The 25,250-nt window shown below is 43.3% G+C and overlaps 1 protein-coding gene across 1 annotated transcript in view; it reads left to right on the forward strand.

Annotated features, from left to right (window-relative positions):
- Eif2ak3 (eukaryotic translation initiation factor 2 alpha kinase 3) overlaps positions 1-25,250 on the forward strand; it is a 67,659-nt gene that overhangs the window by 25,253 nt on the left and 17,156 nt on the right. Inside the window, exons 3-11 of the mRNA XM_028859420.2 lie at positions 8,637-8,831; positions 10,921-11,054; positions 13,460-13,694; positions 14,609-14,771; positions 16,266-16,406; positions 17,667-17,789; positions 20,269-20,489; positions 23,075-23,187; positions 24,802-24,924. Of these exons, the coding sequence (XP_028715253.1) occupies positions 8,637-8,831; positions 10,921-11,054; positions 13,460-13,694; positions 14,609-14,771; positions 16,266-16,406; positions 17,667-17,789; positions 20,269-20,489; positions 23,075-23,187; positions 24,802-24,924 (1,448 nt within the window). The remainder of the gene's footprint in view (positions 1-8,636; positions 8,832-10,920; positions 11,055-13,459; positions 13,695-14,608; positions 14,772-16,265; positions 16,407-17,666; positions 17,790-20,268; positions 20,490-23,074; positions 23,188-24,801; positions 24,925-25,250) is intronic.

The following is a 25,250-nucleotide window of genomic DNA, read 5'->3' on the forward strand; positions in this document are numbered from 1 at the left end:
AAGATGGAGGCAGGAAGATCAAAGTTCAGTATCATCTTTGACCACATAGGGGGTTCAAGGCCAGCCTGGGCTACATGAAACCCTGTCTCAAATTTTAAAAAGTTACCATTTTGTGTCCTGTGCATAGCACATCATCTTTAAAGAATTGAAATACTAAAAATATAACTTCTTGGTTCTGGAGAGATGGCTCAGCGGGCTGTTCTTCTGGAGGACCTAGGTTTGAGTCCCAGAACTAACATCTCAACCATCTGTGACTCCAGGAAGCTGAGAGCTTTGTCTGCTGCAGTGGGGCCAAAGGCTTCCTGCAGCTCATTTCTTTTCAGCACTCCATACAATTTCCAGTACAGTCTCGGCCAGGCATCACACCTGTAAACCCAGCGTTGGGGTGGGGCATGGGGGTGGCGCTCAGGCAGGAGGACGGCTGTGAGTTCAAGGCAAACCAGGACTACCTAGCAAAAACATGTCTCTAAATAAATAAATACTTCAGTCTTCTTGCTTATTCTTTTCCCTCTTTCCAAAATCTTGTAGTTTGTTTTTTTTAAATACCCCAATGGTTGTGAATATATTTGTGTTTTCTCTACTGATCATTATAATTCCTCATGTATTTTCTCTAGGTTAATGACTCATCAGCCTCGTGCTGTTCTGCATGTTATGAGCCCTTAACTGCGTCTGTCAGACGACCCCAGTGGGGATAGATAGCCACAGGCGCCGAACATAACACAGGCCAATCCAAGTCATCGCTGTGGTGGGGTCACACCACTGTGCTGGTCACCCAGGACCGTGTGCTGAGTATGGGAGTGGCCGGGACAGCTGGGATCCTTGTGTCACGGAACTCTCCCGCTCCTGTACAGAGCTAGGTAGGGAGGCAGATAGGAAACAGCTCTAGTGTGGATAATAGAATTGAGTGCAGTAACTGCCCCAAGACAGGATGGAGCAGTAAGAGGACATAGAGCAGGAGGGCTGGTCACCAGGTCTGGTGGTCGGAGAAGGCATCCCAGAATTAGATGATGAAGAAAAACTGCTCAGGTGGAAGGGTAGAGAGGGGAGGGAGAGGGCTGCCCTGGGAGAGGAATGGGGATTATGTGGTGAGGGAGGGCTGTAGCATGCTTAGGAGACTGACAGGATTGAAACGGCATAAGAGAGCAGCAGAGATGAGTTTATGAGTGGGCAGCAGAGAGAAGGTCCAAGAAATCCTTTCCACTTTGATTGTAGAGGATCTGGGGAAGCTTGAAGAGGAGGCGGAGGAGACGTGAGCAAGCGTATTTATTAGATAGCCGAAGTGAAAACATCCATCAGTAAGTGAGGGACCGGAAGAGGTGTGTCTTTTACAAATAGTTGTGGATACAAAGGGCTGGCAGATGACTCAGCTGATGAAGAGCCCTGCCCCCAAGCCTGACGCCCTGGGCTCGATCCCTGGACCCCACATGGTGGAAGAGGAGAACTGGGTCCTGCAGGTTCTCTTCTGACTTCATCCATGGTGGCATGTATGCAGCCTCCCGCTACACTAACCACTGACTTTCAGATAAACAAATACACTAGTTGTGGAGTAATTACTGAAATAAGTCAGTGTAAGGAATGTAAAACAAACATCTAAGGGTTAGGTTTTATCCATGGTCTCCCAGCAAGTGTGGAGTGGTATGAGGGACCGACCTAAGGAGTGGGGCTGGGTGAGGTGCAGAGCAGTCCGCCATGAGGCTTGGCTTCAGCTGAAGCCAGCCGTGTGGCTGGTAAAGCCGTTGTTCTGGGGAAGCGGGGTGCACAGCTTAGTGCTTTTCATGAGTACCGGCCACCTAGTTTGCTCCTCCCTAGTGTTAATGGGTTCTCGTCTTGGTTCCTGGCATCTCTGTTGTTACAGTCTTGTGCCACAGAGGCCCTGTAGTGATGGAGGTGGGCAGGGCTGTGTTCCCCTGTGGTGAGTGCTCCAGGATACTGGTCTTCTCCAGCTGTTTTCACTGTTCTCTCTGGTGGTTCCTCCTTGTTGAAACGTGACAGTTTTCATCCTTGCCCCACCTTCTCTTCACCTTTTCCTTCTTCATCTTTCTTTCCCATGCTGCATCTGGAACTTGACTTCCTGTCCCGGTCACTGTACTTCCTTGTGGGTTACAGAGCAGACTGGCATCGCTAAGTCACAGGAGCCGTTTTTTCAACTTTTAGTCACACTGTGCGTGAATACAACTTTGGGGATTTGGTGATGGTTAATGTTTCAGTCGCTCACTGATGAAACAGCTGTGTATACACATCTGGCTTCCAAAGCAGAATGAGTGGAAATTCTTTATAGAAAAAAATTTTTAGCTAATTACAGAATAAGCGATTAGATTAGAAATCACTATTTTGTTTTGTTTAGATGAATAATAGGCTCATCAACCAACACTACAATGAAAAATTGATGGGACATTTTTAAGTGGGAAAATTGAGCTGACTCCCTCAAACTCACTGTTTGGTAGCAACATCACTGAAAGTAGAGCAGGCAAACACTATACACCTTATATATGACGTAACACAGGAGCCACCAGGCTTTTTATGTGAAAGTCCCGATGGTGAGTACCTTAGACATGGAGGGACACATGGTCTCTGTTGCTATTATAAGGATTGTTGTAATTATAGTGAACCCTGCAGTTGGAGCTCAGGAGTGATCATAGATAATAGGCAAATAAAAGAATGCATGGACTGGGTTATAATAAGACTTTTCTTGAATCTACTGTTGATTCTTTTTTTTTTTTTTTTTTTTTTTTTTGAGCTGAGGATCAAACCAGGTCCTTGTGCTTGCTAGGCAAGCGCTCTACCACTGAGCTAAATCCCTAACCCAAGACTTTTCTTAATGAAACTGATTGGGCAAGACTTAGCCTATGCAGCTCACGGACTCCTAATTTTTATAAGAGGAAATAGCACCAGTATGAAGTACCCATTCCAGAAAATGCATGGGATAAAAGAAGAAGTTGAACAATGTGTGAGGTCCTGACTGTGGACCTTCTATAGGACACAGAATCCTTTCTTGGAAAGGGGAGTGATGGGACTAGAAAGAGGTGGACCCAGGTTCAATCACAACTGTCCGTCACTCCAGTTCCAGGGGTTCCAGTGCCCTCTTCTGACCTCCTCATCACCAGACATACATGTGGTGCACAGACCCATGCTCAGGTAAAATGCCCATAGAGTAAAATGAAAAATAATTTAAAAAAATAATTGAAGAAAAGAGGAATGAGCCAGGCAGTGGTGGCACACACCTTTAATTTCAGCATTCAAGAGGCAGAGACAGGTGGATCTCTGTGAGTTCAAGGCCAGCCTGGTCTACAGAGTGAGTTCCAGGACAGCCAAGACTGCACAAAGAAACCTTGTCTCGAAAAATTTAAAAAAAAGAAAAGAAAAGAAAGAAAAAGAAGGAACGAAAGAGGCTTTTACTGGGGTGTGAGGAATCAGTAGAATATATATGTGGAATTCCTCGTTGTAAAGTTTATCTTTGGGACAATCTGGGAAATGTCCTGATGCTTTTATGAGCCTCCTGGCAAAGTATCGGTAATTATTGGAAATCATTACGTGAGGGTTGCCACACTGGCCTTGTTACATTTCATGTTTGAAATGTTTCATAGTAAGTTAAAATTGAATATTTGGCCACATAGAACGTGAGGAAGAACTTAGCAAAAAAAAACAGTCCCGTGCGGCTGGAGGATTTTTTTTTTCCTGATGTTCATTGTAAAGTTTATTTTTCTCTTCTTCAACTGAGATTCCTTTTTCCAGAGAAAACCGGAGCTCCCATTTCCACCGCAGTCTTGCAGACGGTAGCTCCAGTTACACGTGCACACGGTGCCGCTTAGCTTTCTGTTCGCTCGCAGAAGTCAAACGACTTTGCTCAGCTGCTGATTCTTGGTAATTGCACAGGAAAGGCTCTAGATCTTTGGTACTGAGCTTGCTAGCCAGTGTGACAGATCCTTTGTTTTAAAATTATGAACAGGGGGAAACAAATAGAGGGAATGATGGACAGCAAGAATGTATGTTTTTTTAAATGACCAGAGGGAAACGAAGTCCCATAATTAGCTCAGCTGCAAAGCGGCGGGTCGGAACAAATAGCCGCTCACAGAGACAGATGGGAGGAATGTGGTCGTACATCACATGGCATGCAACCTCCGTTTTTTTCTTTTGTCTAGAGATTCTGAGCTGACTATCAGAATGACTCATTCCTTTGCTTAGAGGATGAGGTAATGCTGTTGTGAGGGGTGATGTCATCTCTACCTGAACTGCATGCATATAGATCACTGCTCAGGCTCTCCAGGAAAAGCACCATCTGCTTTCATATCCACAGCCTGAAAGGCTTTGCAAAGATTGGTGCAAAGGTCACCGGCCTCTCAAGTATGACTCATAGGCAGCCAATCAGCGAAGAGCAGCTATTGAGAACTAAACTTCTAAAATCATCATCCAGAAGTGTGACAGAATGATTCAATTCAGAATCACAATTATTCTATCTTATGTTTTGTGTTTACTGAGTTACCACCATTGAGGGTTTAACTGCTCACTGTGGTCAGCCATCTCAAACCTTCTTGATTGTTTAAAACCTTTGTTTTAATTGAAGATTAATTTTCTGTTGCTTTGGGTATGCAGAGGTCCTCCTTGAATTTCAGTCCACATCAGTTTGCTCTCTGCAGTTAGGAGCCTGTGCATTTCCAGCAAAGTAGCTGCTCCTTTAGGGGAAGAGGAAACATGTCAAAGGAAATGCTCCCTGCTTGCGGCAGACCCACTGATTCTTCTTTGGTGACAGTGCCCCACCCCAACCCCTTTGAATTTACTGTAATTCAAATCTGCCATTCTATTGTGTAGAATGTCAAATTCCTAACATATGCTGGAAGACAACAGTAAGTACTTGAATTTTTTATTGGTTTCTTAAAATGGCATACATATCATCTACATATTGTTATTGCGTAGTATCTATATCACAACACAAATTTGTTTTAATGACAACTTTAAGTCAGACATTCTACAAATACAAAGTTAATTGTTTTAAATATAATATGCTGTTATCAAGAAATAAAGGTAGGAGGCTGGAGAGATGGCTCAGTGGTTAAGAGTACTAAGTGCTCTTCCAGAGGACCTGGGCTCAATTCTCAGCACCCACATGACAGCTCACAGCTGCCCATAACTCACACATGTAATGCATATATATATATATATATATATATATATATACACACATATATACATATATATGTATATATATATGTAGGAAAGACACCAATACACATAAAATAACATTTAAAAGAAAGAAAAAGAGATATAAGGAAGCTAAGAATAAATGGTAATTTTAAACTCAGTAATATCAGGCGGCATACATTCCAATGTCTTTGGAGAACTTATAAAAAAGATCAGATATTAGCTAGATATGATGGCCCATGCCTGGTAATCGCAGCACTTGGGATACATGTGGAAGGGTAGCTCTAAGTTTGAGGCCAGCCTGAGCTACATAGTGAGTTCTAGGGCAGCCTGAGCTACCATATGAACACTCTCTCAAAACTACAATAGAAAGACCATGTAGATATCCTTGTCAAAATTTCTGCCTAGAATTAACATTGATAATTCTTGTCTGATCTAAACTTTACTCCCATGGTTATAAAATGCTAATTTTTCCAAACTCCAATCATCTCATTTTTCATTGGTACTTATTTTTTTATTGGTCTAAACTCAGGACTTCTTTTTATTTTTATTTTCTTAATGGCACTTACTTTTGCCTTTTGTTGTAATAAGATGGTAATGGCTCATCTTGTACTTGACTCCACCTCAGCCCTAGACTCAGACGTTTCCTTTTTGGTAGAAAATGAAAATCTGGGCTTTAGGGTTGAGCGCATTAACAGTCACTGGATACAAACTAAGTATAAACATTGCTCTGCCTGGTAAATATTTCTGTAATAAACAATTTTGAGAACATAATAGAGTCTCAGCTCTAGTTACCACAGGAAGGGAGGTAGAGGGCTAAGAATGACATAATTCAGTGGCAGAGCCCTCACTTAATATGCCCGTGACCCTGGGTTCCATCCTCATCCCAGAAAAATTTGATACAAAGTGAGCTGGAGAGATGGCTCAGTGGTTAAGAGCACTGGCTGCATCGGGCGGTGGTGGCGCACGCCTTTAATCCCAGCAGAGGCAGGCGGATCTCTGTGAGTTCAAGGCCAGTCTTGTCTACAGGGTGAGTTCCAGGCCAGCCAGGGCTACACTGTGAAATCCTGTCTCAGAAACAGAGACAGACAGAGAGAGAGAGAGAGAGAGAGAGAGAGAGAGAGAGAGAGAGAGAGAGAGAGAGAGAGAGAGAGAGAGAGAGAAAGAACTTGAGAGAACTTGCTGCTCTTGCAAAAGGCCTGGGTTGGGTCCCAGTGCCCACATGGCAACTCACAACCATCTGTAACCCCAGCTCCAAGAGGTCCAACATCCTCCTCTGACCTCCATGGGCACTGCATACACGTGGAACACACACACACATACAGGCACATAAACACATCAAATGGATAAATCTCAAGGAAACAGAGATTTGGAAGTAAAGCAGAGGGGCTGGGGAGTAGAACACTAGCCACTGCCTGGGTGCCCGAGACCTTTGGTTCAGTCCCTAGCTCCTAAAAAATAATAGTGCTGTACTGTGGTGGAAAATTTTCTGTCAGCAAGTGTATTCTGCCGGTATTTTCTTCGACTTTGAAACAGATAAGTGATCAGGTAGTTTCAGTGGGCAGTTGTAATAGAAGGTGTTCCGGGGAGAAGAAACACATTGCCAGTGAATTAATGAGTGGTAACAGGAATGGTAATTGTTTGGTTAAGTAACCATGCCAGATTTCTGCCCACACAGGGAAAAGGGAAAGACAAGTGACAGAAAGGTTGTTGGAGGTCACACAGACTTTGAATGTCCTACAGGACTTCAGGTCCTTAGGATTGGGGGTTTTAGTAAGAAGATAATAAAGAGCCATGGAAGATTTTTCAGTGTTGTCATAACAAGCTTATTGGGCCCAGAGTGATTAATCTAAAAGATAGATCAGCTTAGACTGAAGGGTTCCAGTTGAGATCTGTAAAGAGGTTATTATAATAGCTCAGGTCACACCTACTAAGGATTTGAACTAGCATATGAAAGAAGTGAATTAGGACAGTGGTCTTCACGTGTCTTCCAGACCCCCAGAGTTTAAGGCAGAGGTACAGGAAGTGTAGAGAGTGAGTTGAATGCCAACTTAGAACTACGTAAAGAAAGGCCGCTGCTTCAGAACCAAGGCATCCAGGGGAGCCCTGGGTTACAGCCTGAGGCTGGCATTTGTTTGAGGGGTCTTAACGCTTTCATATTCTCTCTTCCCAGAGTTTTAAGCCTGATTGATCAAGACAGAAATGTGTCATTAATTGGAGTTGGTGACATTTTATTTTTAATGCCAACAGTAGGGCGATGCCATGAAGATCTGAACTAGAATTCCTAAGACATTCTTGGCCAGAGACCTTGGGTCATGATCGATTTCCTTTCTTTTGCCCGTGCTGCCCAGAGAACCCACCATTGAGATCTTCCTGTTACAACACCGCTCTGGTCACTAACTCACTTCCTTCAGTTGACCAATCTGCGTCTTCCGCCTGCTGTCCATGCCTCCCCTGTTGTCCCCAGCCTGTTCTCTCCTCCTGTTGCCTCAGTTATGACCAGGTCATTTCTACCCAGAGACCTCTGCAAGCTTGCTTGCCAAATGTCAACATGATCTACTGTCTCATGTTGAGAGCTTTGCCCTGGTGTTATTAACTTTCTCAGCAGGATCTGCCATGAGTTCTTCATTGACAGTTTCTTGTCACTCAACCCACATTTTCCTCTGCCCCTTAGTCTTTAATTCCACTTTCCTCTTAGTGATCTCCATCACTAACATATTATAAATCCTGTACTTATGATGTTTGTCCCTAGACACCAGAACTCAAGCTCCATGTGGTGGGGATTTTTGTTTGTCTACTTGCCTTTCCTGAGCCATCTATCAAGAGTTTGTGTAGCTGGGCATGGTGGCACACACCTTTAATCCCAGCACTTTTGGGGGACGAGCCAGGTGGACCTCGGAGTTTGAGGCCAGCCAGGTCTACAAAGAGAGTTCCAAGACAGCTAGGGCTACGAGGATAAACCCTGTCTCCAAAAACAAAAGATAGATTTTGTTTAAAGAAGGAAGGATGACTGCCCAATAAAACACTTAGGAGGCCTAGTTATTAGCCGTCCTACTCACAGCAGCTTTGAGAAATGAAGAAAAGGGGCGCTGGTTGATTAACACCTGTGTTTAACATCCCCACCCTGTGTTCCGTTGATCTGGCAGTAACTGGCTGGAATAACGAAGGCCTAGAAAATAGTGCGTGTCATCCACTTACTAGAAACCATACTGCTCCTTAGCGTATTAATGGCTATAAAGACTACAGTAACCTTTTCTGACTTCACTGCATCCCCAGGCTCTCTTTTGGCTACTTACTCATCAGTATGACCCATAGTGGAGTTTGAGAAAAAACTGTACTGAACTGTCAGGCCAAGGGACTGTAGGCCCATGAAGTGATGGCGGTTCTTGTCAGCCACTTCTGGTTGATAGACTGTGTTGTTTTATGTGTTGCTCAAAACCCGAGACCTCGGTTACTACTCTTCAAGGTACGAGGCTTTTAAAAGCCAGCTTTTGTTTCAGGTGTTTGGGAATAAGATGATAATTCCTTCGCTGGACGGGGACCTCTTCCAGTGGGACCGAGACCGAGAGAGCATGGAGACCGTTCCTTTCACTGTGGAGTCCCTTCTCGAATCTTCATATAAATTTGGAGATGACGTTGTTTTGGTTGGAGGAAAATCCCTTACTACGTATGGACTCAGTGCATATAGTGGGAAGGTGAGTGACAATGTATATGTGGGGGGTGCTGGAAAACAATGGGATAGAAGAAATAGGGTTTTTAGTCAGTCTCACTATGTAGCTGGCGAGCCTAGAGCTTGCTGTGTAGACCAGGCTGGCCTTGAACTCACCAGGATCTTGAGTTGGCAGATAAACTTTATTGTAATTTTCCCCTGGGGATTGTTGTGGAATATTCCTTTACACTGTGAAGATATGCCACTGTGATTGATTTAATAAAAAGCTAAATGGCCAATAGCTAGGCAGGATTTGGGGGGCAGAGTCACCAGCCAGACACAGAGGAAGCAGCATGAGCTGTCAGAGATGAGGTAATGAGCCACATGGCAGCATGTAAACTCATAGAAATGGGTCCATTTAAGTTATAAGAGCTAGTTAGAAACAAGCATAAGCTATCGGCCAAGCTTTCATAATTAATAAGAAGTCTCCATGTGATTATTTGGGAGCTGGCTGGCGGGACAGAAAAATCTGCCCACAGAAGATAGAATTTGTTTTAATAAGACATCAGAGGGCTGGAGAGATGGCCCAGCTGTTAAAGGCTCATAGCAAAAAATACGGGAGTCAACTTCAGAGCCAGGAGAACAGGAGGAGAAGAGGATTAATAAATGTGATCTGCTATGCTAGGCATTTTTGTAGTGCATTTTTAAAAAATCTTAAAATATTCCTAAGGATTATGCATTTTATTCACATCTTCACAGGGAAGAAACCTTCAAAGATTAATAATCATGATGATAAGAATATTTGCTGTTTGTTTATATGGTTTAGTCCTATAAAATTGTCCGAGGAGAAAGCCTATGCTCACTAAACAGATAAGGAATTGAGACTTTAGCAGATTCAGAAACTCCAAGGTCAGATTTGCCTTAGATCAGGCTGATAGCAAAGTCATTAATGACCTAGATTCTCTCTAACAAGAGCTTGGGGATAAATCCAGAATCAGTCTTCTTGAGATCGGGTCTGTAATGTAAATCCATTGTTAGGAGTAAGTAATTTAAACCATCATTTTTAAACCCATTTTAGCCCCTGGATGTATAAACATTTTCTGTGTAGGTTTACACTCTGAAAAGGAAGGGTGGGAATGTGACTTCTTAGATTCGCACAGTTTAGCAGTTCCTCACCCAGGTGCTGGGCCCTTCACACCCCTCTTGGGCCTGTTTCTGTCTTCCCTTTCACCCACATCTGGGGGCAGAGGATTCCATGCTATCCAGGCTGGCCATTGTTGCTTTTTCCAGAAGGCAAGGGCGTCAGTCTTCAGTCTCCTTTATGTTAGTATTCTCCTCTGTAAAACAGCAAGATCGGACCCAGTCACCTGGTTCTCTGGCTGGATGTACTACTTAACAAAAAGTCAGGGATTCCAGTATGTCATCAACCTTCTGTGGGGATTTTAGTTTGCATCAAACTGAGGATCCTCCTTTTTTCTTAAGCCAAAAGATGTTAGAAAAGGTTCAGATTTTTCAAAACTGTATCCATAATGCTAGATGGAAACTGTGGACTCATCTGGAATTTTAGTAATGACGTTTTTGTGAAGATGTCGTTCATTATTTATTTCTTCTTGTATATTCCATGGTGTTCTCCCAAATAGGTAGGGCTCAAATTATGTGAATCCTTAAAATCACTCACTGCCTAAAATAAATATTGTTGGAACTTTCATGGTTCTAAAAAAAACTCATTTTAGGATTTAGTAATCAAACTGATGCTCTTTACTTGGGAACTTCTTATGCATTTTTAAAATTTCATTTTACTTTTTAAAAATAATAAGTGTGGTGGTGCTTGGCTTTAGTCCTAGCACTAGGGAGGCAGAAGCAGGCAGATCTCTGAGTTCCAGGACAGCCAGGGCTATTACACAGAGAAACACTGTCTCAAGAAAGAGAGAGAGAGAGATCTTGTGCTGGGCATGGTGACATACACTTTAATCCCAATACTTTAATCCCAATATTTATAAGGAGAGGCAGATAGATCTCTTTGAGTTCAAAATCAGCTTTGTCTACACGAGCAAGTTCCAGGCTGGCCAAGGCTATATAGAGGCATGCATGCATGCATGTTGCTTCCTTGACTCATTTTATGTCTGTCTTTTCAGCTGAGGTATATCTGTTCTGCCCTGGGGTGTCGCAGATGGGATAACGATGACATGGAAGAAGAGGAAGACATCTTGCTTCTGCAGCGCACACAGAAGACCGTGCGAGCTGTTGGGCCTCGCAGTGGCAGTGAGAAGTGGGTATCAGCATATTGGTGATGGCATTATTTAGAAGTTTCTTCAGTAGCTGAGCATGGTGGCACACACCTTTAATCCCAGCAGGGGCAGGTGGATCTCTGAGTCCTGGCGATGCAGGGAAACCCTGGGGGATATCTGGGGCAGACTCCTTTGAAGTCAAGATTTTTCACAGACTTTCCTTTAAAGAGTTTCTGTGAACTGTTTATTAATCTGAAAGCACAACGTACTTTTAAGAGAAACAAATGTCTTCCTGTGTTAATAATCCCAAAGGTTTGAGGAGAAAGACCACCAACCCAAATCATCATGACCAAATTAATCAAAGCAAGCAGTTAATTAAATCAAGCTTTTTTATTCATGTACATGGGCTGCCTCCCCCTAAGGCAGGGTTTGAGAGGTCAGCGTTGGACCTAAAGAAGACAAGGTTTTTATAGCTCAGGAGTAGGGAGTTTCCAATGGGGGACTTGGTACAAAATAGGTGGAGTTAGAGGAGCAGAACATACATATAACAAGTGAGTCATAACAACCTCCTGAAACAAAGACATGATTGCAGGGTGGTAGTAACAAGGTAGTCATAACAACAGATTGTCATAACAAGGTAGTCATAACAACTTTGAAACAAAGGTAGGGTTGCAAGATGGCTATAACAACTTTGGAAGCAAAGCCATGATCGCCATTACCTGGAACAGGCAGTTCAGAACCATTTGTAGTTAAGGTTACAGGTGGGGCACGACCCAATCCTTGAGAAACAGATTTAATCATAAACAGAATGAACCTAGTTTGTCTTTACTAGAAGGTAGCTTTTAAGCCTAAGATGGAGGCAGGCTGGTTCATCACCTGCTTATATTGACAGACACCAAACGGCTTCACGTTGTGTGCTTCAGGGCATGGTAGCCAGGAGTCTTAGGTCAGTGACACTTGGCATAGTAAAATGACTGAGAGAAGTTATTTGATGGCAGGAAACTCTCAAGACAAACTTAATGTGTACTCTTTGAGTGTCTAGTGGGCAGTTTCATAGTTTGTCTTGTCAGTCTATTTTATTTATCTTTTCATTTCAAACCCAGCTCTTTGCACATGCAATGTTCCATCCCTGAGCTGCAGTCCCAGCTCCCAGTTTTAGAAGAATCATTTACTCTGTTTTCTTTAAAAGTACTAGCCATTCATTTGATCTAAAACTTCTTGTTTCTTCAAATAATGTGATTTATCTAATTTCTCCACTTAAATATATGATTCAAATACTAGATATGCTGATCTTCTGTCATGTCCAGGCTTTTTCAGCCTGCAACACTAAGCTCTGAGTTGTCTATGTAGTTAAAAAAAAAAAAAAATTTAGATCCCATCTTGATCCTGTGAAACTGAACCAGACTTGCAGATTTTGTCATCTGATGAAATAGAATTCAGGTGTCTCTCCTGAAATTTGTTTTTTTTCCAAACCTGATTAAGAATGTATTTCTCCTTCCTACTTTTTCTGGCCTGTGAATAGAGCTTTGCATTTATCTGCCACTCTTTATCCTGCTGAGGCTAACTCTGAGAGCTCAGTGGGAGCTCAGCCACCTGGGAGCGGAAGTGCAGCTTAGCAGATTTGTGAGTTACCAGAACCTGAAGAGAGTGTGTGTGTGTGTGTGTGTGTGTGTGTGTGTGTGTGTGTGTTCGTGTGTTCTAAGCTCCATGTTCCTTAAACATAGACATATATGTATATGTACTTATACATGCATATATATGTGTATATGTATGAGTGTACATATATTACTAGATTTCAGAATTCTTAGCTAGACCGTTTTATATCTAAGCGACATAACATAGTTAAGTCAGTAGTTAAGTGGCTTTCCTGTTTGATAACTCTAGAGGAAACATTGCTGCTTTATGGATAGGAACACAGACCCCTAGGACAGAGTAAATGACCCACCATATCTTGGTTAGTAGAGAGCTGACAGTAGAGTTTAGGTGACTGAAAAAAGTTGAAGTTGTTCTGCAAGGCCATCTTTTCATTAGAATCTAAAACTGATGCCTATACCTTGCCTTATATATTGGTTTGTTGGGCAGTATTTTATTGCACTTGAATGGAAGGTGCTCAGGTAATTAAGAAATTGAGGCAGGCTGCATGTCAGTTCATTTTAAGGTGGTTTTGTTGTGCTTTATGAAATGTGCTAATTTTTGAGAGACCATCTGGCCCTAGGTGTTTCTAGTCTACCACCTCAGAATGAGTGTTTGCAAAGGATCAGCCACAGTTCTCTCAGGCCCTCTTGTGGTGGAAATCAGCATTGCATGCCTTTCCAGAAAGTTACGGTGACATGTTCTCGTCATCACAAAATTGTTCTATTTTCTTCTTCAGTCTAAAAACAGTGTTATATTATTCGGTCCCTTCATTTCACTATAAGATTCTAAAACATGCCTTTGTAAATTTAAGGTGGAATTTCAGTGTTGGCCACTTTGAACTTCGGTATATTCCAGACATGGAAACTAGAGCGGGATTTATTGAGAGCACCTTTAAGCCTGGTGGAAACAAAGAAGACTCTAAAATTATTTCAGATGTGGAAGAACAGGAAGGTTCCATGCTGGACACGGTGATAAAGGTTTCCGTTGCCGATTGGAAGGTCATCGCGTTTAATAAGAAGGGAGGCCACCTGGAATGGGAGTATCAGGTATTTGAGACTCTGACTCAGTGGCTGTGTCCTCCAGTCCCTATTTAACCACACGCATTGCTAGAGGGAGGTAACTCCATTTTGGGTGCTCAACTCATCTCTGCCTTTTTTTTTTTTAAAGATTTATTTATTATGTACACAGAAGTGGGCACCAGATCTCATTACAGATGGTTGTGAGCCACCATGTGGGTGCTGGGAATTGAACTCAGGACCTCTGGAAGAGCAGTTGGTGCTCTTAACCTCTGAGCCGTCTCTCCAGGCCCCTCATTTCTGCTTTAAAACTGACCTTAAGAGACATTTTGTGGAGCTGGCAAAACGGTTCCGTCAGTAATCACGTGCTGCACACACATGAGGACCTGAGTTCAGGTCTCCAGCACCCACATGGAAAGCCAGGCCTGGAGATCCAGGTCTATAGCCAGTCCTGGAAAGACAGAAAAGAGCAGATCCATGAAGCTCCTTGGCTGGCCAGCCTAGCCTAAACAGTGAGTTCCTGTAGTTGGTGAGAGACCCTGTATCAAAAATAAGATGGGGGAGCTGAAGAGGTAGAGGGCTCCGTGGTTAGAAGCGGTTGCTGCTCTTGCAGAGGACACAGGTTAGACTTCTAGCACCCACATGGCTGCTCACAGCTGCCTGTAACTCCATTTGCAGTAGACGCAACACTTCTGACCTCCACAGGTACCAGGCATGCAAGTGGTGCACAAACGTACATGCAAACAAAACACTCACATTCATAAAATAAGATTAAATAAAAGCAACTAAGGAAGACAGCCAGCATTAACATCTAGCTTCCATGTGCACTCGCATGCTCACACCACACATCCACACCCAGAAAGAAGTTATAAGTAAATGATATTTACAAGTTGAAACCTCTTAAATACCGCTTAAGTTCCTAAATGTTTTCCCTTCTTGTCTAGTTTTGTACACCGATTGCGTCCGCCTGGTTGGTGAGGGACGGCAAAGTCATCCCCATCAGTCTGTTCGACGATACAAGTTACACGGCTAATGAGGAAGTTTTGGAGGATGAAGAAGACATTGTGGAAGCTGCTCGAGGAGCCACAGAGAACAGCGTGTACTTAGGTGGGTAGATGTAGCTCGTGAGCGGTCCCAGAATCCTTCGCTGATGAGCCATCCCTTGACACCTCTGCCTCGATTTGCATTCCTGCAGTTTTTCCATTTGTCTGGTTCTGCAGTCTAATTAGTATAGTCTATTCTCTCGTCTGAGACTGATGTTAGAAAGGCTTAGAAATGCTCTTACTGCTGGGTGGTGGTGGCGCACACCTTTAATCCCAGCACTTGGGAGGCAGAGCCAGGCGGATCTCTGTGAGTTCGAGGCCAGCCTGCTCTACAAAGTGAGTTCCAGGAAAGGCGCAAAACTACACAGAGAAACCCTGACTCAAAAAACAAACAAAACAAACAAACAAACAAACAGAAATGCTCTTACTGTGTAGAGATAAAATCCTTCCCTCGCATCTGTACAGGTTTGCTCTCCCCATATAGGCTGTAGTTTTTTATTTTGTGGCATCTTTACAGCTTTTCTGAAAAACAAAAACAAAGTTCTCCTGCACTTCTGGACTATTGAGCATATCATATAAGTTTTTTGTATATGTTTGGATTAGTTTGGGTTATTAAATTGTCATAAAATTATATAAACTATATGCCACCCATACCTCAACCTGGTCTCCATGAAAAACTGTAATATGAATGTCTTTGTCAATATGAACAAGTCACATATATCTTTAAATAATATATTCATGGAAATAAAGAATGCCCTCCTCTTTGTAAAATAAATGAAAATATCATGCATGTGTTGCAATAGCATTTGGCCAAACTCTTAGTCATGGGCCTGGAATTACAGTTGTGTAGATAAACTTCCCTTATGGAGACAGTCCTTTCATCTCTTCAAAGTACAGGGAGTCTTATTTAATGATTTGATTGGAGTGGTTTTCTGTTATTGTAAAGGTGCTATTTATTCAGTGAGGAACATTGTAGAGGCCATATATAAACAATGTATGTAGTTGGACTTTTTTTGTACTGCCAGCTCCCAAATAATGACACGGAGACTTCTTATTAAGTATGAAAGCTTGGTCTTAGCTTAGGCTTGTTCCCAGCTAGCTCTTAAAACTTAAATTAACCTGTTTATATTAATATATGTTTTGCTACGTGGATTATTACCTCTCCTCTGTATCGTGCATTTCATTTCCTCCATGTCAGGCTGGCAAATTTCTTGCACCTCAGATTCCTCCCAGAGTTCCCCTCTCTCCCCAGAAGTCCCACCTATTCTCTCCCTCATAACTATTGGCCATTCAGCTCTTTATTAAACCAATCAGAAGGTGCCTTGGCAAAGACAGATCTTTACAGTGTACAAAAAGATTATCCCACAACCTAACAATGTAGAGGCCTTATATTATCTTGGGTTTTGTTGAGTCAGCTGTAGATGCCTTGAGCATCTTTCTTCTCTGGAAAGAACTGTAGCAGACAAAGAAGTAAGTGGAATTCATCTAAGTGCATTAAATCAAAGCAAACTTTTAAGAACTCCATTGTGTGAGTGACATGTTTTTGTGGTTGACCCAGGGATGTACAGAGGCCAGCTGTACCTGCAGTCATCTGTCAGAGTCTCAGAAAAGTTCCCTACAAGCCCAAAGGCCTTGGAGTCTGTCAACAGCGAAAATGCTATTATTCCTCTGCCGACGATCAAATGGAAGCCCTTAATCCGTAAGTCACTTAAAAACTTTACAAGTACCACCAAAGTGTCTAAGTAAGCCAGGTGTGGTAGCACAGGCCTGCAACTTCCCAGCGTCTGGAAGGTGGGAGCAGGAGGCTCGGAGGCGTTGAGGGTCCTATTCAGTTACATAGTGAGTCTGAGGTCAGTCTGAACTTACAAGAGACCCTATCTCAAGAAAAGAACAAGCATACCTTTAATCCAAGCACTTGGGAGGCAGAAGCAGTCCGATCTCTGTTAGTTCAAGGCCAGCCTGATCTGCACAATGAGTTCTGGCCAATCAGGGCTACACTGTAAGACCTTGTCTTCAAAACAAACAAACATTAATAGCATTTAGAGAGAGAGAGAGGGAGAGAAAGAGAGAGGGAGAGAGAGAGGGGGAGGGAGGGAGGAAGGAAGGAAGGAAGGAAGGAAGGAAGGAAGGAAGGAAGGAAGGAAGGAAGAAAAGAATATGCCAGGCAGTAGTGGCACAGAGGCAGGTGGATCACTGAGTTCAAACCAGTCTGGTCTACAGAACGAATTCCAGGACACCAGGGCTATGCAGTAAGATCCTATCTCAAAAAAAGAAAAAGAGAGAAAGAAGAAATGAGAGAGAGAGAGAGAGAGAGAGAGAGAGAGAGAGAGAGAGAGAGAGAGAGAGAGAGAAAGGGAATAAGTAAAAAGTTATCTGGTTATCACATCATATTTTTCAGAAAAATAAGTGAATTGAATTGAAGTACTGGGCCAAATTCTTTAATTGTCTTTCCACACCTTTTGTTTATTTACTATAAACATTTTATTTGAATTTTTAAAATTTTTTTAGTTTAATTTTATTATGGGCATGCATGCCCTGTATACATACATGTATCAGTTTGGGGACAGCTGTAGAGGAATTCTGTCCTTCCACCGTTATGTGGGTTCCAAGATCAGATTCAAGTTTGAGACTTGATTGGCAAATGCCTTTACCCAATTAACCACCTTGCTGAACTTACGTGATTCTTTGAACAGACTTTCTGTGTCTGTTGTCTTAAGACATGATCTGTCTTGCCCAGGCTCATCTCCAACTCCTGGGCTCCAGTCTTTCCTTCCCCCAATAGCTAGGACTGCAGCTGGGCCATCTTCTGAGTCTCGTGTTCTGTGTAGGACTGTTTGCTTCTCAGCAGCGAGGATGCTGGGCCCTCTGACCTGTGTTCTTGAACTAAGCTGTGGGTGAATATCGGCTAAGTGATGCCTTTCGTCAAAGTCACGTGGTTAATAGTTTACATTCTTTTCAGATTCTCCTTCTAGGACTCCTGTCTTGGTTGGGTCTGATGAATTTGACAAATGTCTAAGTAATGATAAGTTTTCCCATGACGAATACAGTAATGGTGCACTTTCAATTCTACAGTATCCATATGGTAAGTGTTATTACTCATAAATGGAAATTACTTGTTTCATTTGTCTCATTCAGTTGTTTGAAATTAATCAATAGAATTCAGATGAAGGTAAGTTGATTGACATATAGAAAAGTGAAAAATAAATTTGGGAGGCCATAAGCAGTACAAGCTTCACAGCTGGACTGTAAGGGTCCAATCTCAGTGGCCACTACACTAGCTTGGGCACCGCTGTCTTCCCTGTGTCTGGGTTTTCATATCTGTAAAACCACTAGTAACTAGTACATATTCACTGGACACACCTGTGAGATCGTGGGTCGCAATATGAACTAGCATTCTTCCGGCCACATCCTAAGTGTCCATAAACATGTATTATGTTTTATTATTAGCTCTAATTTAATAATCTGCTCGATGCTTCCCCTTGCTCTAATGGTTAAGATTCATTCCTCTGCCATTTATCTGACTATAAAATATAGACTATATATAATAAACTCTATAATGAAAACAGCTGGGCGTGATGGCACAAGCCTATATTCTCAGCACTAAAGAGGCAGAGGCAAGAGGATCATGCGTTCAAAGCCAGCCTGGGTTACTTAGTGAGGCTCTGTCTCAAACAGGCCAGTACATAAAGAAATTTGCTGCCAAGCCTGATAACATGAGTTGCTCTAGACCCATGTGGTAGGAGGAGAGAACCCCCTCCTGCAAGTTGTCCCGTGACCTCCACATGGACACATGGCATACATGTACACATACTTACACAATAAATGCATATTTTTTTTAAAAGATCAGAAGAAGAAAATGGGTATTTCTCAGGGAGCTACATGAAAATGGTCTAAGATGAGATCATGTACTTTTATCCTCAGAAAAATTCATGCACAAGTCAAAAATAATAATGTGTCATATCAGCAGCAGCAATTAAACTTTATTTATTGTCTTTTTTGAAACAGGGTCTCACTATATAGCCTTGGCTGGCCTGGACCTTGCTGTGTAGACCAGGCTGGCCTAAGAATCATAGAGATCCGTCTGCCTCTGCCTTCCAAGTGCTGGAATTAAAGACCTGTGCCAAAGGTGTGGGCCACCATATCCAGCAGCAGCAAATTTTTTTTAAGTTAGGATATAGGGGCTGGAAAGGTGGCTCAGTAGTTAGGAGAGCATATTGCTTTTGCAGAAGACCTGAGTTTGGTTCCCAGCACCTACATGGGGTGACTCACAATGTGATGCCCTTTTCTGGCCTCTGTAGTTCCAGCATTCATGTACATACAAATACCAAAACATAAACACACACATCTACACATAATTTAAAATCAGTAAATAAAATAAAATTGGGGTATGTTCACACATGGAAGTCTTTTGACAGTTTTTAAACCTCAGCTTGGTATCAGACAAAAACATTAGTCACTTTAGATGTTAGAACTGAAAATTTATTATGTAACACAAATCAGTAAGAAAACAGAAGGCTGTGAGCTAGAAATAGTAGACATCACCTAAAATGGATCAAAAACCAGTAAAAGAGAATTTTTTAGTCTGTCCCTGTGTAGTCAAAGTGGAAGGTTAAGGATAGATGTACGGGCACTAGAGAGATGGCTCAGTGGTTAGAACACTTACTGTTCTACAGATGACCCAGGTCCTGTCCCGGCACCCACACAGTGCCTTATAGCTATCCATAATTCCAGTTCCAGGGGATCTGCAACGCTCCTCTGACCTCCACGGGCACCAGGCATGCACATGCTACACATAAATACATGCAGTTAAAATGTTCATACACATAAGAATTAAAATAATAAATAAAATAAGACATGCTGGTTGCCAGCACAGATTCACTTTGACATCCCAAAGTGAACGAGAGAGTATGATGGAGGGAAGACTGTGGTAGCATCTGGTGTTTAACTGATCCCAAGTGAAAGAAAACTGAAGACCCCTTGAAGGAAGCTTGAGTAACTTAATTATCAGTAAGGTGATGAGTGGGGCAGCCCTTGGAAGGGCTTTCCCTGATCATTATTTACGATAAATAATTTAAAATGCTCTGTTTGAGGTAGAGAAACGACTGAGCTGTTAAGAAGTGTATGTGTCATTATTCAGAAGACCTGGGTCCACGAGAGTCAAGGAATTAGTGCCAGGCATGGTAGTGCACACCTTTAATCCTAGCACTTGAGAGGCAGAGGCAGGCATGTCTGAGTTTGGGCTGCACAGGAAAACCCTGTCTGGAAAGAAAGAAAAGAAAAGGAATTGGTATCATAACCATAAAATGGCCTGATTTTTGGCCATTAAAGATAAGACTATTGCCGGGCAGTGGTGGCGCATGCCTTTAATCCCAGCACTCGGGAGGCAGAGGCAGGCAGATCTCTGAGTTCGAGGCCAGCCTGGTCTACAGAGTGAGTTCCAGGAAGCCAGGGCTACACAGGGAAATCCTATCTTGAAAAAAAGTCGGGGGGGGGGGGGGGGTGGGGGAATAGCTATTATAGTTGTCTTAACAGGAAACCCCTTTGGGTGTTTGTTGTCTCAGATAATGGTTACTATCTGCCGTACTACAAGAGAGAAAGGAATAAACGGAGCACACAGATCACAGTCAGATTCCTGGAGAGCCCACACTACAGCAAGAACATCCGCAAGAAGGACCCCGTCCTCCTCCTGCACTGGTGGAAGGAAATATTTGCAACCATCCTGCTTTGCATCGTAGCCACGACCTTTATCGTGCGCAGGCTTTTCCATCCTCAGCCCCACAGGGTAAGATGCTCTTTCAACCTAATGCGTTTCCAAATGTCTGCTGTATAGAAAGCTTACGGGAGGCGGGAGGTTAATGTATTCTGATTTTACCACAGGATCACTTATGCTTATACCGTTGTCCATCACTTAGCCGAGAAGGAACAACCTGGGAAATGTGTCACTAGGCAATTTTATCACCGTGCAAAGGTCCTAGAGTGTACTTCCACTCTAGACGGTCAAGGCTGCTGCATCTAGACAGCATGACACAGCCTGCTAGTGCTAGGCTGCAGTCTTGTACAGTGTGTGCTTACAGCACAGTGGTCAGTGTCTCTGTATCTGAAGTAGACAACGCACCGTCAAAAAGCATACTAGCCGCAGTTGCTTTGCAAGTCTATGATGATGTTTCGGGAGGGCCGGAGAGATGGTTCAGTGGTTAGGAACACTTACTGCTCTTGTGTACCCACATCAGACAGCTCTTAACTGCCTGTATCTCCAGCTACAGGGAACCTGACAGCCTCTTCTGGCCTCCACATGTATTTTGGCATAGGGTCATACATACATAAAAATAAAATATCTTTAAATTATAATAATAACATATTTATGAGCACACTGTTGTGTACGTGTGCTGTAGAGGCCCGGATGGCTGTGATGCCAGGCATGGCTGCACCCGTTTTTGCTTCCTTCTCTTCACTCAGTCCTCTGTCCTTTGCATTCTGGCTTTCATTCCTACAACTCTCAAAACCGACCTTGACAAGACCTCTAGATGACCTTTTGTTAAATGTAGTGGACAATTTCCTGTCCCCCTAGCTGAGCCTCTGTGATGACACTGTTGTGTGCTTCTCTTTGACTTTTCCATTTTGACTTCCCTGACCCGGGCCCTCCCAGTCTCTTTCTTGGAAGTTGAGTGGATCCTTCAGGACTTCACCTTCCTCAGCTCCTCCTGGCCACCACAGTACACCTCAGGGCTCTACAGTCTTCTCACGTGTTCTCCTGTTCTTTCCAGCATCAAGCATCTTGTAGATTCCCAAATCCCACATCCCCTCCTTTTTTTCTTCTTTTTTTTAGAAAGGGGCTCACCCTGTAACCATGTTGACCAGAACTGATGTTAGTCTGCCTGCCTCCACTTCCTGGGTGCTGGGATCAAGGTTTCCTCCCAGATCCAAATCCTTTCTCTGGAGCAACTGTCCAGTTAGAACTATACAAATAGCTCAAATGAGCCTTATCTCAGACTGTGCTCATCCATCCCATCCCGTCCCCAGCCTGTCCCCACTGGCATTTTCTGTCTCCGACTGCAGTGTTCTGCTCTCTTACCACAGCCAAAGCTGTTCTCTCCCTCACCAGTCCCTAGTCCTGTCAAGGTCTTCTTCGTAATATCTTCAATTTTCATTTCCTTATCTCTATTTCCATTCCCTCGGTACAAATACCATTGCTCGTCTTCTGATGGCTGAAATATCCTCTGACTGGGCTCATACCCTTAGTCCACTCCCTGTCTGAAAGCCATTCTCCAGCTCCATTTTAACACATTTCCTGGCACTAGAACCTCTAATAACTGACTTCACATTTTTGTTAGAATAAAGTTTGTCCTTCTTCAAATATGCAAGGGTTCTGAGTGAGTTATGCCTTGCCTGCTCTGTACCTATCTTTCCCCACATCTTAGATTCCTTAATTAGGCTCTCTGCTTATGTCAGAATCACCCTCAGCTGGAGAGATGGCTCAGAGGTTAAGAGCGCTGGCTGCTCTTCCAGAGGACCTGAGTTCAATTCCCAGCACCCACATGGCGCCTCACAGCCATCTATAATGAGATCTAATGCCCTCTTCTGGCCTGCAGGCATACATGACGACAGAATACTATATATACAATAAACAAACAAGTAAATAAATGAATAGCACCCTCTGCCCCTTGCCGATGCACTTAATAGAGACTGTCTCATTTCTCTCTGCTTGTTGACGACATTCTGGAACCAGTTAGTTACTTGTCCAGCTCTCCAGTCCCTTACACAGCACCCAGCAGGACAAGAATCAGGGAATAGATGAGCCATTATTACCTCTGCCCTTTACCATGATAATAGTTAATATCCTCTAGAAAGTCCTCTTGAGGTTGGTAAAGAGACATTGCCAAGTTCAATTTCCTGTAGTCAGAATATTTTTTTAAAAGCATCTACCCGGGCTGGGAAGATGGCTCAGAGGTTAAAAGCACTTACATCTCTTGAAGAAGGCCCAGGTTCAGTTCCCAGTAGCCACAGAGCATCTCACAGCCGTCTGTAATTGTATTTCTGTGGGATCTGACATGCTCTTCTGGCCTGGGTGGGCACCTGCACACACGTATGCACATGGTACATCCACATTCATGAAGGCAAACATTCATACACACAGAATAAAATCTTTTTAGAAAGAGAAAAGAATCCATTTACTGGCAAGGGGGCTGGCAATGGAAACGTAAACCTACTGAAGTGCAGGAAAGGGAATTGCTGTTTCTCGTATCGATGCTTTTCATTTTTTTCCCAGTGCTGTTTGTTTTCCAATGTTATCTCATAATCTAAGATGATCGGCTGACTTCCGATCAGCTTTGTACTAACAGTGAGTAACTCTGCTTTCTGCCTTCTCAGCAAAGGAAGGAGTCTGAAACGCAGTGTCAGACTGAAAATAAATACGACCCTGTGAGTGCCGATGCCAGTGACAGTAGCTGGAGCGACGTTAAAAACTCAGGCTACGTGTCCCGGTAAGAGTCTCAGGAAATGTGGCTGCACACAGACAGCCTCTGGAGTGTTCAGTTGTGAATCCACACCCCAGCTTTGTCGTCCACCAGCTGAGACGTTAGCAAAATGAGACTGATTTATGTCTCTAATCATGGATGAGATGTCACTCTTTTTAGAAGATAGGAAGGTGGTACAATTGGCCCTTCAACTCTTGAGGGCTTGTGCATTTGGGGAGGCGGATTTGTACCGAGGTCCTTGACTCTATTTTGGGGGATTCAGATGATGGCTCTTCCTTCTCTGTGAAGGTAATTGGCCCAGGGAGGGTTGGCGTCGATTATGTCTCCTCCTTAGCTGTCCTCTGAACAGCTGAGGCAACTGCTAAATTACCATGCGTGTACAGGTCCTAAGAGCCACTCCATGGAGCAGCTGAGTCTCCATCCGTGGGGCTGGAGGACTCTCCAGCGTGCATGCATGAATTCTCAGAGGAACTCAACAGACATTTGTCAGACCTTTGATTTGCCAGCTAGTGTCCAGATTCTAGAAAGACAGAAAAAAGTGTTTCGTCCACATTTGTGGTCCCTGTGATGCAGCGGTGCTGAGACACACGAGCGTCATTGTAACCGTCAAAGAAAGCACTGTGTGGACGGTGCAATGGGGACAGTTAAACGGGTGAGATCAGCAGGATCGAGGAAGGATGGGATTTCATTAAGTGCAAAGAAGCAGCTATCCAGGAGAGCGCAGAGCAGGAACAAGAGCCCTGAACCTGAGAGAGAGCGTGATGCACAGCGTAGGTCGGACCCCTGACTTCTGTGATCTCACACCCAGTGTACACAGCCTAAAATTAGTTAAATTAGTTCCACCGTGGGGAACACAACCCCAACCTGAGCTGGTTTGGGAGTGAGGAAATACAATGAGACATGCTTTCCCCTCTGAACCTGATGAGAAACTTAGCCAGTCATGGTGGCCCATGGCAGTAATATCCAGACAGTAGAGAGAGGCTGGAGCAGGAGGACCACCATGAGGCATCAGAGGGAGCCGGGCTGCGGGTGACAGTGACGGGCTGCGGGAGATGACAGTGGTGAACTGAGCTTCTCTGAACACCTTCCACGGTGGGTGTACTGGGTGATGACGCTATGTTCCCAATGTCGGCTTTGCTACTTACTGAGAGTTCCGGCTAATGGTGCACTTACATATAGTAAGGTTGATTCACTCTCTTCAGAGAACACTCACAAGCAATGGAAGACAGTGAAAGGACATTTTAACAGAGGCAGAATGCTAAAGCAAAAGCGTAGAGAGAATGGACAAGATGATACTACGGAGCTAACAAAGTTTTGGGAAGGACGGATATTAGTACAATTACTATAAGAACAAGTGGTTACCAACTAAGCAAAGCCATTCATTACTTATGTGTATGGAATTTATGTGTGTGTGCTTATTTATGCACACAGGTAAATAGAATACTGCTGGTAATATTCACGCTGTGCTTTTTATGAAACACATTCTGAGAGTTTACAGAGTTTATGCATTTGTGTGTGATGATGTAATATTGAACTGTTTTTGTTCAATATTGAAACGTTACTATAACATTTAAAACTATTTCAAGCTTTAAAAATTTGTATGTTTTTTTTTTTTTTAAGATATCTAACAGATTTTGAGCCAATTCAGTGCATGGGTCGCGGTGGCTTTGGAGTCGTCTTTGAAGCTAAAAACAAAGTAGATGATTGCAATTATGCTATCAAGAGGATCCGTCTCCCCAATAGGTAATGGATGATGCTTTCAGTAAATTGGATCTCATCTCACAGGCAAAATGCCTTTCCTTGTGCTCCATCGTCACAGTGTAGTTTCTTCTTCCAGCTCCGTGCTTCCAAGTGCTGCCAAGTAACACATGGTCTCAAAGTTGTGAGCTGTAGATTGCTTTAAAGTGTGGTCTTCAGGCTAGAGAGGTAGATGGCTTGGAGGTTAAACACAGTTACTGCACAAGCCTGAAGACCAGAGTTCTGATCCCACCACCCTAATAAAAAGCTGGGCATCCTGCACTTACCTGTAACACCAGTGCCAGATTGGATGGAGATGGGAGGATCGCTGA

Source organism: Peromyscus leucopus, chromosome 3, assembly GCF_004664715.2.
Source record: "Peromyscus leucopus breed LL Stock chromosome 3, UCI_PerLeu_2.1, whole genome shotgun sequence".
Classification (NCBI taxonomy): domain Eukaryota; kingdom Metazoa; phylum Chordata; class Mammalia; order Rodentia; family Cricetidae; genus Peromyscus; species Peromyscus leucopus.